Consider the following 19,447-nt stretch of genomic DNA (forward strand, 5'->3'; position numbering starts at 1 on the left):
TATGAAACTGCTCTTACTGCTATAAATAACTTTTTCGTGCCAAGAGTAAATGTGGTTGCTGAGAGATATAAATTCTGCCAACCTACAATCTGGTTTTAAGACAGAACACTCCACTGAAAATGCCCTGACCCGACTAACCAATGACCTTTTAACCGCTAAAGCCAACAATCATTTCTCACTACTAACACTGCTTGATCTCTCAGCTGCATTTGACACTGTAGATCACCCTCTCCTCCTCCAGTCCCTCCATTCGCTTGGCCTTCGTGACACAGCCCTGTCCTGGTTCTCTTCTTATATCACCAATCGTTCTCCTACAATGGAGTAGCATCTTCCCCCTACCTCTTTCTGTTGGGGTTCCTCAAGGCTCTGTCCTGGGACCATTACTATTCTCCCTCTATACTTCCTCCCTCTGCAAATTAATCAACTCATATGGTTTCCACTACCATTGTTGGACTGGCCCACCAGGATACCAGGAAAACTCCCGGTGGGCCCAGGTGTCAGTGGGCCCTCTTGCTTCTAACCATTTAGCAGATTTTATGGTCAGTCCCTATTTCTTTATGGGAAACAAATGTGTAATAATGGTAGAATATATTAAGTAGATATAAAAGACTAGGATAATAAAGAGGTTGATTGAGGAGAGTAGGAATAATAGTTTGGAAAGTGAGCCCATGGTCTAAAGTGGGCCCACAGTCTAAGGTTTTCTGGTGGGCCCCTGGCATCCCAGTCCGACACTGTCCACTACCACCTCTGATGATACTAAGATCTATCTCTCATCTCCTGATCTCAACCTAGAACTCCTAACTCGCGTCTCCTCCTGCCTGTCCGCTATCTCTACCTGGATGTCACAATGCTACCTTAAATTAAACCTCTCTAAAACTGAAATGGTTCTCTTTCCTCCAACTAACACCAGTAACATCCCGGAAGTATCCATCATAGCTAACAATTCCACTATCACCCCCTCACCTCATATCCAGTCACTTATTAAATCATGTCACTTCCACCTAAGGAACATATCCAAAATACGATCATTTATCACCCAAGATACTGCCAAAATTCTTATACACGCTCTCATCATATCATGTCTAGACTACTGTAACTCTCTTTTAATTGGCCTCCAGAGACTGTCACCTCTCCAGTCCATAATGAACACTGCTGCGAGGCTCATACACCTCAGCAACCGCTCCTCCTCTGCCTCGCCATTCTGTCAATCCCTGCACTGGCTTCCGTTACCTTTCAGAATCAAATTCAAATTAATGACCCTGACATTCAAAGCACTTCATAACTCTGCCCCACCCTACATCTCTGAACTCATCTCTATATACTCACCCACTCGCTTACTACGCTCCTCTACTGACCTGCTACTCAACTCTTCTCTCATTACCTCCTCACATGCTCACATTCAAGACTTTGCAAGGGCTGCACCCCTCCTCTGGAACTCTCTCCCACGGTCTGTCCGACTTTCTCCCAACCTTTCTGCTTTCAAGAAATCTCTTAAAACGCACTTCTTTCGAGAAGCCTCCCCTCACTCTGCTTAACTACCAAACGCTACACCACATACAGTACCACATTTCTCACCCACTTAATTCAATCTTGCCCCTTGTGTATTACGCCCCTTCCCTTTAGAGTGTAAGCTCTTTCTGCATAGGGCCTTCCTCACCTTTTGTACCGGCATTGATTGTGATCTATGTAACTCCATATGTAGCAGAGGCTAAAATTCTCAGTCAGGGAACTGCTGGGAATATACAGACTGTGAATTCAACACTGTCGCCTAATAATACACAGTCACAGGCAAAATATAGTACTAAGGAAAGGGATTCACTGCAAAACTATACAGCAAATACAAATAGAAAATACTGCTTTCGCTATGGCTCAACACAACACACTGCAAATCATGTTACATGTCCTGCAAAAGATAAACGGTGACACAACTGCACAAAAGTAGGACATTTTGCTAAGATCTGCCGTAGTTCTGCTAAAGATGTTCATGAAGTCACTACTACAAATGTCACAGTATTAAGTGTGAATAAAGCTGGTACATTTATCCCAGACAAGTTTATATGCACTGTCAGTGTCAGTACTGCTTCTGCTGACAAGGGACACTCCATTAACCTGATGCTTGATACAGGTTCAGCTCTTTCTATACTACCAAAGGAGATTTTCTTGAAATACTTTGCAAAAGATCCGCTTGTTGCACCTGCCCTGAAACTGGTCAGTTACTTAAAGAACCAGTAACATCAAAAAATTTTTTTTAAAAAATTCGTTAGTATACATCAAAAAAAAAACCACCAAGGCAAATAAAACTTTTAAATTGCAAAGTCTTTATTAAGAAATAACTTACCAAAACTCCACTTCCGCTCCTCTTCAGAAAAGGCGACACGGCGACCATCCATCTTGCGGCACTGGATTGCTCCTCCCTGGCTATGGACAGCTTGTGAAGCAAGGGACAGAATGGCATTGAGAGGAGGCGAGTGGCGGCGGATCGGGCGTTTGGTGTTTCTTGTGCACCACAGCAGCAGCTTCCACTCATTCCGGGGTGCCATCGTAGCAGCTGCCTGGTGGGGGGCACTTGCGTGTCTTCCTGCCCTGTGGATTGTAAATCCCCCTCCCTCTCTTTTCCTTGCCACCGCAGAGTCGCTGGTAGGAAGGCGCAGCCGGCGCTGTTAGATTTCTACTGCCGCATCCCATTCTTCTGCAAAGCGCAAAGTCAAGTAGAAATCAGCCGGCACTGTTAGGTTTGTGCCGCCCGGATCAGTGCGCACCAGCGCTGCTTCAAAAACAGAAAAACGGCTCGTGTTTTGGAGCAGGTTTAGAATAATGGCGATATCTGGTGCCGGCTGATTTCTACTTGACTTTGCGGTTTGCAGAAGAATGGGATGCGGCAGTAGAAATCTAACAGCGCCGGCTGCCCCTTCCTACCAGCGAATCTGCGGTGGCAAGGAAAAGAGAGGGAGGGGAATTTACAATCCACAGGGCAGGAAGACACGCAAGTGCCCCCCGCCAGGCAGCTGCTGTGATGGCACCCCGGAATGAGTGGAAGCTGCTGCTGTGACGCCCGATCCGCCGTCACTCGCCTCCTCTCAATGCCATTCTGTCCCTTGCTTCACAAGCTGTCCATAGCCAGGGAGGAGCAATCCAGTGCCGCAAGATGGATGGTCGCCGTTAGACTTTGGGGCACATTTACTAATTTTTCTGGTCGGGTTTTTTGTAAAAAAAATTTCAAAAAGTTGCGGGGAAAAAAGCATGATGCAACGAATCTCAATTTACTCCAGCTTCAACCTATTGAAGTCAATGGCAGATGTCCCTTTTACATTTGGAAGATGCTTCTTGCCTTCATGATCTTCAAGGGTTTCTCGCTGTTTGACGCTGGTTTTTATGCGAGTGACATATTCAAACAAGTAGCACAATTCGAATTGTCACACGATTTTGTTGAATTTTTCCGGCACATGATTTTTTTCTGTTCTGATTTTTTGTAAATTAAGGCCATTCATGGGTGGGAGTTTGGTCGCTTTTTTTTAATAAAAATTAGAAAAAGTTTTTCTAAAGTTTTCAATAAAGTTTTAATAAATATCCCCATAACTATAATACTAATATTTTTTCAACCAATGACATGTGAGGCCCCCTAGGCTACACATTCCACATGCCCCCTTTTTGGCTACTCCCACAAGATTAGAAATATCCAACACAAGGGGCCCATGATCTAGTGAGCCAGATGCATCTCAGGAAAATGCCATGCATGTGCCTTGCCTTGTGTGGCTTCTTCCAGCAGGTATTCTCCCCTCCCAACCAGACACAGGCCCAGCAGTGTTAAAGAGTCTCCCAACTGATAGAATTATACAGTAGGTGTAAGGACCCGTATGTGGGGTACCTTGTGCATTCACATTCATTTTAGTACCAATGTGGGTGCCAATGATGGCAAAAGCCTACTCGAGGCATTAAGTACAAGGGTCCTTTGTGTTCCAGAGAAATGCGCCTTTAAGCAGATGTCTCAAAAAATGCACAAGTCGTAGGTGCATGGGCTCAATGTATGGCACCCAAGTGTTCCTTAGCCTACCCCTTCCTGAAGGAGCCCATCCTTAAGTTATAGAGCAATTCGTTTTCATTTACTATTTATAATCCATTTACCCAGGATAAGATAATCCCAGATATCTACATATGTCTCTCAATCACATGTTACTGCTAAAACTGTTATCAACAAGGGCCTAATGTGGCAAGAACCTTAAAAAGATGTAACTTTTCTTGTAATTGAGCAGGAATGAGGGGACCATGGACCAGTCCTACCTCTCCATTTTCAGTGGTGCTTACACTGAACCCCTGATAACAAGAAAGTGAGAAGTGGCTGTATCTTTGCCGTTACCATAAATTCAAATTACTGACCAACTTTTTTCATTGGGATAAAAATTCTCTTTTTTTTTTACTCTCTAACCAAACTATAAACATTAATTCTTGTACATTTTTGAAATTATTTTTATTTGATTTTTTTAACATGGCAGCTGTGCAGAACCAACTTTATGAAATTTATAAACATTTTCCCAGATTACAGTCATTTTAATGCATTTAGAACGGTCATTAATGATCTCCCTCATTTTCTACAGCCCTTCAATTTAAAAGGCACAGAAAGAATTGCAAAGATATTTATTTATGGTTCCTGGTCAAATAATCGTACAGTGAATCAACAAAGCAAACATTTGACTTTTTTTTAATGAGTTCATTTTTAGAGACATTAGCGAGAACGTAACAAACTATTTAGCCCAGTTATACTTTATATTGGTTTATATGAAGCATAGTCGACGTGACTCCACATTACCCCTGAGCTCTGAGACTGTGGTTACGTAGAACGTAGACTTCACCATGACACATTCTTGCATTTACAACTTTTATAGACCAATGTTTTTTGCAGTTCAGTCACTATACCATTATTCAATTGTCTTCTTAAGAGCTATCGTAGAAGAGGAGGAGAACTCAACCAGTTTGTCATGTAAAATCGAGGGGCATATAGGTTAGCGTGTAGTGGAAAGAACGGGAGCCAGGATGTGGTCTTCTTATTCTCTCTTGTTTAGGCATTGCTGCGGAATACAGAAAAATGCAAAATTATATTTTCCAAACTTTTATTACAGTTTCAGCACTTGAAAATGTCATTGCCCTGTATAAATGTTTATTAAACTGGTGCTGTTGATAGGTGTAGTTGGTAGGCACTTCTTAATCTGTTCTGTTGCTGTTTATATTACTCCAAGTTTATGCCTTGACCTTTAAACGTTTGCCCATGAACCAGTTAAAGAAAGACTGTCATCATCTATAATCAAATTTCCACCCATTGTTTTCCATCAACACAAATACTGTCTGTATTATAATATTGTTTGCACCATCTAAGAAGGATCAGTGTCTACTACTGCACGGAAAACATTGGGTCCACTTGTGCCTCATTGCAAGCACTGGCCTTAATAATGTCTTAATAATGTTTAGTTATCCCAACTAAAAACATCCTGAATTGTAGTTTTATCCCTACTCACCAGCTGCTGAGGTCCCGGGCTGTCCATGAAGCAATAAGCTGTACAATGTTTGACACCACTTTTCCACCAGGAGCGACAAGATCGTCTGCGCTAACATCATTGAAGTTGCCGCAAGCTCCGCATAGAGCGCCGGCCAATCCCTCAGCAACTCGGAGTTTTAGTTCTCCACCATCACTCAGCTCTATCTTTAGGTCGGTGCCAATTTGAACTAAAGTGGTCTTTTCAACGACACTAACATCTAAACCAGAGAGCCGAGCTGACAGTGATGATGACCGTCCATTAACCTTTAAGAAAAAGTAGAAAGATAACTTTTAAGTCAGTCTAAAGTTTATTATATGAAACCCTGAAGATAAAGAACATTCTGGCCTTATAACTAATACAATACAATATTGCCTAAAATTATTGTTTTTTTATTATTTCAAAGCATTATCTCTTGATGCATTTTCCTAACATCTCCTTATAGTCATCTTTAACTTTCATCTCACGTTTAATAATAGTTAACCTGATCTTTGATAATTGTTTAAATGTTACAGAACAAAAATTCTCACCCAGATTTCTTTATCCTTAGAAATGGTGACCAGGGAATTTTGAATGAAAATATGGAGTCTAGTAACGCCTTTTCCACAACTCTGGATGTCAGCAAGAATTCTGAACCAAGAAGCCACATCAACTTTGCAAAGGGAAGCCACCTCTATGGGGCCATTTCCAACAGGTCCTCCAGACAGGCCATCAAAAGTCACAAGATTCTGGGGGTTTAAGGAACATTCTCCTTCCTCCTTGTAGCAGCCTCTCACTCCATTTTTAAGACCACAACGTTCCTTGGCACGGCATCCTATATTTTCACAGATGACTCCACCTGCTTGACACTTACACCTTTGGTGGCAATCACTAGAGACAAAAGACTCGCCATCCTGTTAAAGAAAGCAAGTAAACCTTTTTTAAGTAAACCTTAAAAATGAATGTGGCTAAAAATACCATATTTTATATACTGAGCTTATTGCAGCCTAAAGCTTCTCAATAGCATTAATTATCCAGGACTTCAAACTTCTCCCAGGAGGGTCACCATCTTGGAAAGTGCCTGTGACACTTGCATGCTCAGTGGACTCTGGCAAGCTGATGAGAAGCTAAGCTTAGGAGTTGTTGCAGATCTTAAGCAAGGGATGGTCTAACATAAAAATAAGATCTTACACTCAAGTATCTTCCATTGAAGTTGCAGCCACACTTGTCCATAGAGACACATTTTTCTCCATCAAACACAAAGCCAGTGTTGCACTCACATCCTTCAAAGCACTGTGTTGTGCACTTAGTTGGTGCACTGATACCTGAGCAGGTTTGATCACAAGTTCTGGTGCATAGTTCAAAATGACTATTGGCTGGGCAAGACATAGCTGAGAAAGCGAGAAAAATCATTGAAATTAACTTAAATGCTAGGAAAATATGGATGGTTTAAGACACAATTTTACACTCACAATATGTAGTACTTACGGCAGAAAGAAGCAGTTCTCCAAGGTGCAATGGTGACACCCAAGGTTTGGCAAGCAGCAGTGTAGGCTTGAAGGCTTTTGCAGAGGATATCGTCCTTTCCTTCTGCTGCACAGGAGTCATAGGTGCAGTGATCAAAGTATTCTGTTGGGCTAATTTTAGAGTGGCAGGCTCTAAATGGACCTGATGGATTAGTGATAATGCCACAGGATGATGTGCCCTTGAAAGGTTGAAGTTTGGCAGGGTCACACACAAAACACTTGTCACCACAGTCATCATTACATTTTGCACCAGCGATGCTAATTTTCCAGGCTGCACCAAACTGATTAACATTTTTGATGACTTGCTTGTTAGGAAGCTGGAATTCATCATTTTTATCTCCGTTGAAATTGCCACACAGGCCTCCCATTTTCCCTCGGTATGAGCTGGGTACATTTACAATAACATGGTACACGGCGTCATAAAGAACCTTCAAGCCAAAATCTGTCTGGATCACAATATTATTCCCTTCTTGGTTTATCACAACATTGCCATCATCAAGGCTTAAGGGTAGCTTGAGTATCTCTCCATCAACCTGTGTAATAAAGTCATTCATTTGGTTACCAAACACAGTTTATCTAATCTTTAATCATTATAATAAAGAAATTGATGGTTAACACAAACCTTTGCATTCCACTTCATGCCTCTTTCAATGGCTATTGTGTATCCATATACCGAGACCACCACCAGCCTTGTTACTGCAACATTTCCGTTGCCATAGCTTTCATTTTCAACTCCCACTGAGAATTTGACAAGTCTGGAGTCATCATCCACCACCTTTGCCAATGTGTAGGTGCAAGTGCCTTGGAAGTCAAAGGCAAGGCCATCAAAGGAAATATAGTGTGGATCACCTTGAGCCACACATTTACCACATGCTTTGGGTTGACAGCCACGAACACCGTTGACCACTGCGCATTCTTCATTGGGTCCACATTTTTCAGACTGGCAGTTGACAACACCATTTGCCCCACACTGGCACTTCTCACTGCATTGACCAGTGGGATAGAATACTTCATTGCTCTGGTAATATTTGTTTTGGTAGACACAGCCACAGTTGGCAATTGGGACACATTTATGACCACTCAGAATAAAGCCATTGTCACAGTAACAGGATTCCTTGCAGGGTGAATTGCAGCCGGTGGGTGAGTCAAGACCATTGCAGGTAACAGGGCATCCATTTCCACAGATCTCATAGTGGCTGTTTAGGGGACACGATGGAGCTAAGGAAATACAAATAACGATAATAGTGTTAATCTTGTTAATCTTTCATGGTTGTTAATCAATTAGTCCTATAATGTAAATTTGAAGCCTATTACATCACTGCTCTTTTATTTAGTTATAAAACAGAAGTGATGTAAGAGGAGCATAAAAAGCAGAGCACAGTTTTCCCTTGGACTCAGGTGCTTCTTAAGTGGGCACTAAGGGGTGTGCTTTTGTGCCCTCTAATGCTCTAACACTTGCATTCTGGGGATTAAATGACCCTTTATATCTGTAATAACTATCTTTCTGTTCTATTTAAGAGGTTATAATCTATGGTTTTTCTCCAGTTTTATTAAGATTATATATTCTGATATATTCCTTGCCCAGAAGACAAGGAAAGCTTAATAACCTGCGGGTTAGTAAATTGCACAGATCCAGAGATCTTATTCAATAAGCTCTCCACTGACATCTTGGTAGTATTTCTCAAGGCTCCACTGTGGGCACCTTGAGCTTGCACCTATATTTTCCTGTAGTGCACCATCATTTTCATAGCATTAGTTAAAGGCTCTCTTGTGACTATATAGAAAGCTCCAAGGACTTGGGAAATTCTATGAAAATGCTGGTGCTTAGGGAGTAATTTATTAATATAATATAAATAATATAAAGTTCCCCAAAGTATAGCTGGAGCTATATAAACGAATGGTGACCTTGGAGGGGGCTAAAGTTTTGGAACCGACCAATGTATGAACTTTTACTTATACGCTAAGACTGTTGCACAATATTAATTCTGAAATCAAATAAAATACCTGGCTTGGACCTCATGAATCCTTAGGAAAGTCTGCCATGGCAGTATATGATAACTATATGGTTTCTACCAGTTGGAACCCTTGGTTACTAAAGACAAAAGGAACTGCCATATGGACATGGGCATTTGTTTGTGCGGCTTTAAGGGACTTGAGAAATTAAACAAAACTTACCACAGAAAGTTACAGATCTCCATTCTTGTATTTGTACCCCGGCATTCTGGCAGGCAGATACATAGAGGCTGATGGCGTTACAATATGACGTTGGATGTCCACGGTATTGACAAGCATCAAAAACACAATCGTTAAAGAAAGGTGTTGGGTCAATGACAGATATACATTGGCTGAATGGCCCGTTGGCCTTTGTGATGATTCCACAGTACTTCTCACCCTTGTAATCTTGTTTTTGAGCTTCAGAACACAGAGGGCAATTTGATGTACACTCTGGAGTGCAACCAGGGACCTCACCAACTTTCCAGCTGTCACCAAACTGCACCACGTTGCCTGCTGCTTTTCCATTCTTCATAGTGAGATCATCATTGGAGTTTTTGTTGTTGTTGCCGCACAAGCCATTCACAGCATTATTGTATGTGCTGGGAACCGTCACAGCTACGTAGCTATTCCAGTCGTAGATCACTGTGACATCAAAGTCTGTCTTGATAATGCCCTGGCTGCCGCTGATATAAGCACTGATTTTATCTGTTTCATAATAAAACGGTAATGCAGTGACAACCCCATCAACCTATTAGAGAGAAATTGAACAGATCAGCTTTTTGAATTGCCACACTACCATCTTTCTACAGTGGCATAACTAGATATTATTGGGCCCCACATCAAATTATTTTTCTGGCCCCAAAAATGTCTAGAGGTTGACCTGTTTTACCAGTATTTATTCAAAATGTATATGAATAAGGGCCTTGTGGGCCCCTTTACCTCCTTCCTCTATAGTTACTCCCCTGATCTTTTAAATCATCATGAGTTATACGAAAAGAAACATTTTCCTAAAGAAAAGAAGACCATCTGCTTCATTTTTGCATGTGTTGCTCATTATTTTTTATGATTATTCTCTAGTGCAAATGGACCCCATGGGTTTGCCAGAATGCAGTGGCGGAACTAGATATTATTGGGCCCCACAGCAGATTATTTTTCAGGCCCCCAGGTTGATCAGTTTTACCAATATTTATTTAAATTGTATATGAATTAGTTCCTTGTGGGGCCCCTATACCTCCTGGGCTGCCCTGTAGCTGCAGGGTCTGCTTCCTCTATAGTTACGCCCCTGCCAGAATGGAAAACCAAGCCAACCAGTTACCAAATTTGAAATATGAATCGGGTCATTTTTTGACTCAGAAATCCATGGGTCTCAACCAAGTGCTCTTTACTACTTGGTGGTGCCCTCCTAAGGTTGTTTGATGCCAATACATGGTCAAAGGTCCAGTGGAATGACTGGTCAGAAATCCCTCACTGTGGCTCATTGTAGTCAGCTAAATACTGAGTAAAAAGCCAACTGATGAATCTGATTAATTTTAACAACCTTCACCACCATCGCCAGTTTGTTGATGGTTCTATCAAATTTATACATAATAAAGGATCTTACAAAAAATGCATCTTTGTTAGTCATAAAACCTCATTCCAAGGTTTATTAGAATTTATTCCAAATGTGCTCATGCCAGTTAAAGAATTGGAGAATATGTGTATATCGTAAAAGTAAGAAGAAAAAGACAAAAACATACCAGAATGCGACGTGGGAAGTCCATACTGAGGGTCAGTACAATGTCATAAACCTCCAGAGTGACCACCTTGGTATAAGATACTGCTTTGTTGCCTCTGTTATTGTTCTGGACCTTAACAGTGAAGCGAGTAAGAGAGGAATCACTGGAGGTCACTCCGACTAACTGATAGATGCAGGTGCCCATGAAGTCAAACCTTCTGCCATCAAATGTTGTGTAGTGAGGGTCGCCATTAGCTGAGCAAGTGGAAAAGCTGATTGGATGACACCCTCGTACTCCATTAACAACAAGACATCTTTCGCTTGCTTTGCAGCTTTTTGGCTTGCAGACCACCATACCCAAGGTGGCATCACATTTGCAGAGGACGCGACAATTATCATCAGACCAAAATTCTTCATCGGCTTTGTAGTAACCACCATTATAATTGCAACCGCAGCTTTTAACAGCAACACATTTGTCAACACTGAGGACAAAGCCATCGTTACACTGGCAGGTCTCCACACAGGCATCGGTGCAACGTGATGGGGCAGTGCGATCCGAGCAGGTGGCTGGGCAAGCGTTTCCGCAGAATTCATAGTGACTGTTTTCAGAACAAGGCAACACTGAAAAAAAGAATGTAAAAGTCAATAAGAAGTAAAAATGTCCTAGATTCTTTTTCTTTCAGTTGGAAGTGTGGAACAATGATATATGTATGATCAGGGCAGCCATCAGGGGGGGACAGGGGGGAGAGTTGTAGGGGGCCCGAGGGTAAGGGGGCCCTGCCACGCCACACTTACTTGATTAGACGGGCCCCCCATCTTTCTGACAGCTGCTGACTTCGGGAAGGCATGGACATTTAAGGGGCCCTAGCCACCAATTTTCTTATAATGTGGGGGGGGGGGCCTGGCCACCAATTTTGGCCACCAATTTTTTTTCTCATGGGGGGCCACAAATGTTTTTTTATGGGAGGCCCTCACCACCAATATCTTTTTATTTTTTATTAACATGTGGGAACCCTAGCCACCAATATTTTTATTGTTTTTTTACTGTGTAGTGGGGGGCGGACCTGTAGGTGGGGCTTTCAGTGGGCGCAGCCCAGGGGGCCTAGAAAATTTTGTCGTATGGGGCCCTGTGATTTCTGATGGTGGTCCTGTGTATGATCTACAGTATATAGCACTTAAATAATAAAACAAATGAACGTTTCTCCAATTTCTTCAACTTCTATATAAAAACATTCTGAAATGTCATACTTTCCTTAACAAAAATATTTACAATTTATTTTATGTATCTCACTAATGAGGAACTTTGTACAAAATTGGAGAAAAAAAAGTCATGAAAAGTTTGATAAAACATTGAAATAGTAGTAAAATGTTGAGATTTCAGTATATTTTTTTTTTCATGGATGAAATTTCCAAATCAATCCAAAAAAAAAAGTTCAATATCTCGGACAGAGACAGTATGTAGCTGTATTGATAAAAAAAATATATTAATGTCTATTAAGGTAGTGGGTATTTTTACTTTGATCCTAAATAGGGCCATTGTTTCTGAAAGCAAAGGATAAATGTGGTTCCTTTAGGGTTCCTCATCCTCACACAGTACTGATGTTATGGTGGCTGATAATGAAACTAAAAATGAAGCAACTATTAATTTATTGCAGTTGACATCTTTAATTTAGAAAAGCTGTGCCTTACCACATCCAGATGGTGTCCTCCAATCATAAATTTTAACGCCTTGTTTTCTGCAAGTATTGGCGTAGGCATTAAGAGCCTGGCATAGGAATTGTTTTGCTCCACCATTAATGCAAACATCGTAAAGACAGTTGTCAAAGAAGGTGTCTGGGTTAATTTTGGGATGGCATTCCCTAAATGGCCCATTGGTTGCTTTACTGATGAGACCACAGAATTGTTCACCACCATATGTGTTCTTCTTGTTGTCATCGCAAGTTGGGCAGTTTCCTCTGCAGTGGTCCCAACAGAAGGGATCTCTATCATTGACCTTCCAGGTTTTGGCCCAGTCTACGATTGCTGTAACTTTGTTGCCATCTGCTGTGATCATGTCATCATTGAAATTCTGGTTGAAGTTTCCACAGAGGCCGCCCGTTGCTCCATAATAGCTACTAGATAGAGTGACTACCACATACCAGTTGTATTCATATGTTACTTGAAGGCCAAAATCTGTCTTCACCACAGCATTGAGACCACTTATACTAACAGAAATCTTTCCATCGAGTAGTACCACAGGTAGATTAGTGATGGCGTCGTTAATCTAAGGGGGATACATTTAATAAAAGATGAAGATGCCTCAATACTAAAACAGTTGAAATGTTTGAATTCCTATAAACAAAAAGATGAATATCTAGCATCATAATTAAATTTAAATTTATGTTTGACATGGTATGGTCCTGGGGTTTAAGATAGGAATACACGGAACCCACTATTTTGGATTCGGCCAACCCCCTGAATGCTTTGTGAAAGATTACCGAATCCGGGTCCTAATTTGCATATGCAAATTAGGCATGGGAAAGGAAAATATTTTTCCCTCCCTGCCCCTAATTTGAATATGCAAATTAGTATTCGGATTCGGTTTGGCTGGGCAGAATGATTCGGCCAAATATGAATCCTGCTGAAAAAGGCTGAATCCTGGCCAAATCCCGAACTGAATCCTGGATTCGGTGCATCACTAGTTTAAGACACTACTGTGATCAACTTACCCTAACTTTGCCAAATTCACCCTTCAGTATGGAAACCTTGTAGCCATATGTGTAGATATTGACAGTTCTGACATAAGAAACTGACTGGCTTCCTCTGTTATCATTCTTCTCCTCAATCGTGAATGGCACCAGTCCAGGATCATTACCAAGGTATTTAGAAAGAATGTAGGTGCAGGTGCCCTGGAAGTCATAGTTATAGTTGTCGAACGTGTGATAATGTGGGTCACCCCATGCCCAGCAGGTACCAGTATAGTCTGGCACACAGACTGCGTTTCCATCCTGAATCTTACACGTCTCCTTGGTTCTACATTTCATGGATTTGCATGGGTCTGAAAGAAAATTGTAATTGATCTATGTGTGAATACAACCAGATAGATTTAAAGGAATTACATCTCATGCCTGATTAACTGTCACAGATATCAGCTTTGATTAATGTTTCTATTGATTAAACATTTTCTGACCCTCAGGAAAGTTTTGCTAAATGGGGAAGATATCAACCCATGAGATTTTGTCAGTTCGGTATTTAATACATCAGCCTCTAGGGGCAAATTCAATGCAATTTCTAATTTCAATATTTTCATCTTCATGGTTTGTTTTTTTTGAAATTTAAATTTTCAAGCTTAATCCATCCTTCTGAAAATGCAATTGAAAAAAAGTGACCAACTAAAACCTGGCGAACGTTTATAGAAGAGTCAACAGGAGCTGCATTTTTAACATTCAATCTATTTCACCTACTCATTGAAAATTAACAGAACAATGAGCTTTTCATAGCGAAAAGATCACTTTCCATGATAGGATTAACATTTTCCAGTTTAGTTTGAGTTGAATCACAACATTTTTCTTCTCAAATGAATATTGCAAAAACTGAAATTCAAAATAAATAGGGCTTCCTAAGTTCCCTCGGTTTCAATCTTTTTATAAAATATTTCATTTTAGTGTTTAAAGCACAATATAATGGATTACATACAGCTCTCACATCTGACACGTGACAGTTTCTCTGAGTTTTTACACTAAATTAACGTTAATATGGATTAAAGGAGAACTAAACCCCCCTACAGCTACAGATATCATCGTGACTTGAGCGCTAACACTTAAGCCATTAGTGCATGCGCAGTTGGAGTCAAAGAGCTCCGAAAAACAAATTTAGGTCAGAGTTGCTGAATGGGGCACGTATTATTTTTAAACGCTATGCAGGGAGAAAGCAGGGAGGGGGTGGGGCAGTGGAGCATGTGAATGGAGCTTTTAGCTGTAGGGGGGTTTAGTTCTCCTCTAAGGAGGTTATTTCTAAAATTTAAAAAAAATCTAATTTTTAAACAGAAAAAAACTCTACTAAACTCTAAAGAATTTGACTCAAAAAAATTTGGATTGAGAAAAAAATGTGAAAAATTAATTCGAATCATGTCACTTTCGAGTTTCATGCCCGAAAACTCTAATAATTCGATTTTTTGAGAAAAACACAGCGACAAAATCCCGAAAATCCCCAGGGCCAAAAACATCTTCAAACGGTTAAAGGGACCTCTGCCCTTGAGTATTACATAAATTTGACTGGTTTTGGCTGGAGTATTTTTGAATTCAAGTTTCTTTAAAACTTCAGAACTGAATAAATCTTGAAAAAAAAATACAAATGTTTTTGGAAAAAATTTGAATTCCTATATAAAAATTTTAATTTTGATAAATCAGCCCCTTTTAAGGTCTCTAGGGTAGTGATGGGCGAATTTATTCGCCAGGCGCGAATTCGCCGGCAGCGAATAAATTCGCGAAATGCCCGCGAAAATTCGCGGAAAAAATTCGCCGGCGTCAAAAATTTTTTTTCACAAAAACGGACACCGGCGTCAAAAACGGGCGCCGGCGTCGGAAAAACGGGTGCGAATTTTTCGGCGAAGCGAAACGGCGCAAATTCGCCCATCACTACTCTAGGGCAACATTATGACTAATAACTGAATCATTTTAGACTACACGTACCTTTATTGATACATTTTACAATGCCGTCTGTCACCTTGCAGATTTCATCACTTGTGCACCCTGTTTTTTCACAGATTAGTCCTCCCATTGGGCTGCAGGTACAGGTTTCGCTGCAGTCATTTGATACGACTCTTTCATTTAACTGTCAGAATAAATCAGCAGCGCAGTTATGACGGGAATAAACACAGTCAAACCACAGGTTAGTGCAACGTAATTATTATTTGTTGATTGGCGCCATCAATTTATTTAGAAATGTTTGCAATAAAACAAAAGAATCAATCTCATAAAAATACACAAACACATTGTTTCCTGCTTATGCCGGGAACCTCATATACTGTAGCACTTATTGTTTCATTTAATACTTAACTAGGGATAATGCAGATATTATCTCCACCGTCATTTATTTATATAGTGCTGACGAAGTACGTACATATTGCTTTATAATAAATCTTAAGGGAGTGGTATTTTATGTACAGTGTCCAGTAAATTATACTTTAATAATGAAAATAACAAAATGACTGGCCCATCACTTATATTGTGCGACCATGTTTTTGCATTCCATTGCATTTTTATTGCCAATTTTATCTACTAATTTCAGCAAACATGCTTAAGACAAGCTTGATGACTACAATGTGATTCATTTGATATTAAAATGGTTTGCTGCTTCCCAGAGAGTTGCAATGATAGAGTTTTTGTCTAGTTCACTGCTTAATTATATATTTCTCCCACCTTTGCATGACATTTAGCAGAGACCACTGGCCTACCAACAGAGCCATTAATCTTTCCCCAGCTTTCTGATAAGCTGTCATTCCAATGATTGGGTTTTGGACTTCCTGCCCCAACTGTCATCAAAGTGTTCTACTGTAGCCCAGCCCACTTCTTGCACAACCAACTTCCTGCCTTTTCCCCTGTTATTTTCCATCTAGGGTTGCCACCCAGCCAGTATCTTACTGGCCTAGCTGGTAAAACACCTGCCAAGGCTGCGGTCAGTATTACAAATTTACCGGCAATGTAGTCGCCCCTTGGCCCGCCCCCAATCCGCTGGACACTTAACTGTTCTCCTCCTTCTGGCCATTGCCAGTGGCTCCGCCGCCTTTTGTGTCACAACCCGCCCTTTTCTGTTATGACCCGCCCCCACCACCGGCTGGTAGAAAATTTATGAAAAAGTGGCAACCCTACTTCCATCAGTCACTGACCAATAGAGAGACTCAAGAGTAAATGGGGACAAACTAGGAAAGTTGAGAAATAGTCTGTATCTTTCAAAATGTTGGTGAGTGGGTCTCTAAGCCCGGACCACAAAGACAAAGACCAGGGCATAGGGCCGCCAGGATTTTAGGGGGCTGCCCAACTACACCCACATTGGTTCAGAAACACTGGGGATGCGCAGGAGATAAAATAGTTTTTTTAAAATCCTCATTGCTCCGGTCTCGATGATGAAAATATGCACCAATAAAAGGGTGACGAACATTAGTGGGCCTAGGGGTACCGCTATGTAAATCCGGCCCTGGTCATAGGTCTCTATAAAAACCTCTTGGCCCTCCCTATTCTATACTCTTTGACCCACTGTCTGTATCTATGAAGTAATGGTATCGAATTTTCATCCGATTTTCACTATTTTTTCGAGTTTTTTCCTGCACTGTTTTTTTCAGGAAAATGTATTGATAAATAAGGGGAAATAACCCGTGCGGATTTGGTCGGAGTATATTTCAGAAAATAATAAGATCATTTTGATAAATAACTCCCTCTGTGTTTACACATTGTGGGTTTTCTAAAACATTTATCAAATGCAAGAAAATAATTTCACTCACATTATAATATCTGCCGTTTTCGAAGCAGCCGCACTTGTTCATCGATACGCAGTTCTTTCCATCAAGGAAGAAGCCATCATCACACTCGCAGCCCTCAGAGCAGGTATTTGGGCATTTGGTGAAGTCTGTAACTCCAGCACAAGTTGTTGAGCAGACATCAGCGCACACCTTGTATTTGCTGTTGGCCGGGCAGCTTAGAGCTAGAATAAAGTGACATGAAAGTGAATTGGATATTCCGCTTTTTATTAGTCCATTGTTTCAATTAAAATTTGAAAAGGTGACTATCTTACGGCAGAAGGCTTCTGTTCTCCATGGTTGGATGGTAACCCCGGCTGCTTGGCATGCAGCGACGTAGCTCTGAATACTGTGGCAAAGGATATTTCCGTCTCCGACACCAGCACAAAGATCAAACAAGCAATTATTATAGTATAAGTCAGGGTTGATGGTTGCGTAGCATGCGCTCAGAGGACCATCCTTCTTCTTCAGGAAACCACAGTAATTATCTGTTTGGAATATTTCTTTTTTCTTAGCATCACAAGCAGGACATGGATTGCCATTTCCACCGCAACCTTCATCACAGGTCACCCCAGGGATCTGGACTTTCCAAGATGATCCGAATGCAGTAGCATCAGCCGTCAGCCTCTTGTCGGGAAGTTGGAATTCGTCCTTTCTATCATCATTGAAATTACCGCAAAGACCACCCAGTTGGCCTTTGTAATTTCCAGGGACGGTGACTATGACGTGGTAAACGAGATCATAGCTAACTTGAAGTCCAAAACTCGTTTCTATGATCGCCCTTATGCCGTGCTGGTAAGCCCGAATCTTTCCATCCTCCATTGTCAGTGGCAGATTGTAGAGCACATCGTTCACCTAAGGGAGAGAGACATCTTATCCTTGTTATGTTTTATGTAATATACATCTTTTATTCATATTTTTAAAAGGACATCACTGAAACCTCAACACTATTCTTCTACCTAAACTTTAAAGCACTGGAATAAAACTACCTCCAGAGACATATAGAGGCACATTATTCAAGGGTCGAATTTCGAATTCAGGTTTTTTTAAACTCCCCTAAATTCCCATAAATTCGAAATTAATTATTAAAATCGAATTTGTTAAACTCAAACAAATTTAAATGACCTGAAAACTTAAATTGAATTTGATTCAAATTATAAAAACTTGATTCAAGTTTTTTTTGTCCAAAAAAAACTTGAATGCCAGGAAGGCTACAAACATCACCAAATCAATCCCTGGACCTCTCCCAGTAATTTGTCAGGTTTTAGGTGGCGAATAGTCAATTTTGAGTTCTTAAAGGGCCAGAATATGATAAATCTCAAAATTCAAATTTGAATTAAACCTCGAATCGAGTTTGGATAATTCCCAATTCGAATTTGAGAGTTTTGACCAAAAAAAATTGAAAATTCTAATTCGCATTCGAATTTTCACTTCGACCCTTAATAAATCTGCCCCTTATAGTCCATCTATAATAGTTTGAGTACTACGAAAGAAAAACGTTCTAGTAAACTAAAAAGTTAAATACATCCAGTCTAAGGAATAAACCTATTTAGTTAAAGGGGATGTAGAGTCAAAAAATTAATTTCCTTTGACAGGTCCTCTGCCTAAAAATAAACATATATTCTATAGACTTCAATGAAAAAATCTGTACCCTCCTCTCCAGTCCTCCTTCTCTCCACTTCAGACTGCATGAATTCCTCAATTAAATTTTAATTAGGGACCTATTTTTTAAAATTTGAGATTGTTCCAAAAAATTGCATTTGAAATTGAGTTTTGAGATTTATAAATTTTAAAGAAAATATAAAAATCCTGAATGTAAAATATGGCATCTAAAATCTGAGAACTTTTAAAAGCCAACAGGAGGTGTATTTTCAACATGTAAGCTATTTTATATTTTGAGTTTATTTTATATAGTCAAATTTGTAAAAAGAAATGAGACAATGGGACGTATTTACTATAGGTTGAAAGTGAAAGTTTGGAGTTGTTTCACCAAAAATTAAGATTCCCCTTAACTCTACCAATTTTCTGAATGGAAAATACAACAAGTTTTGGAGAACTAAACTCTCAGTGGTAAAAATTCTCCTTGCATTGGCGTAACTTCCCATCTCTTCTCCAGGTGTAATTTCTTTTGTGAATATTTTCCAATTTACTAAGAGCACAAGAATGAATTTTCACCAAGAGAAATTTCTACAGCCTGGCGAAGTACAATAATAAA

The 19,447-nt window shown here is 40.3% G+C and overlaps 1 protein-coding gene across 1 annotated transcript in view; it reads right to left on the minus strand.

Annotated features, from left to right (window-relative positions):
* Positions 1-4,617: 4,617 nt before the first annotated feature.
* Positions 4,618-19,447, minus strand: part of LOC108697889 (IgGFc-binding protein) — a 33,443-nt gene continuing 18,613 nt past the window's right edge. Inside the window, exons 8-20 of the mRNA XM_018228367.2 lie at positions 17,508-18,087; positions 17,218-17,417; positions 15,410-15,551; positions 13,448-13,776; positions 12,429-13,002; positions 10,762-11,360; positions 9,206-9,773; positions 7,653-8,248; positions 6,993-7,563; positions 6,696-6,895; positions 6,056-6,418; positions 5,508-5,791; positions 4,618-5,063 (exon numbers count right to left, since the gene is read on the minus strand). Of these exons, the coding sequence (XP_018083856.1) occupies positions 5,054-5,063; positions 5,508-5,791; positions 6,056-6,418; positions 6,696-6,895; positions 6,993-7,563; positions 7,653-8,248; positions 9,206-9,773; positions 10,762-11,360; positions 12,429-13,002; positions 13,448-13,776; positions 15,410-15,551; positions 17,218-17,417; positions 17,508-18,087 (5,016 nt within the window). The 3' untranslated portion in view covers positions 4,618-5,053. The remainder of the gene's footprint in view (positions 5,064-5,507; positions 5,792-6,055; positions 6,419-6,695; positions 6,896-6,992; positions 7,564-7,652; positions 8,249-9,205; positions 9,774-10,761; positions 11,361-12,428; positions 13,003-13,447; positions 13,777-15,409; positions 15,552-17,217; positions 17,418-17,507; positions 18,088-19,447) is intronic.

The sequence above is a fragment of the Xenopus laevis genome, chromosome 7S, assembly GCF_017654675.1.
Source record: "Xenopus laevis strain J_2021 chromosome 7S, Xenopus_laevis_v10.1, whole genome shotgun sequence".
NCBI lineage: Eukaryota > Metazoa > Chordata > Amphibia > Anura > Pipidae > Xenopus > Xenopus laevis.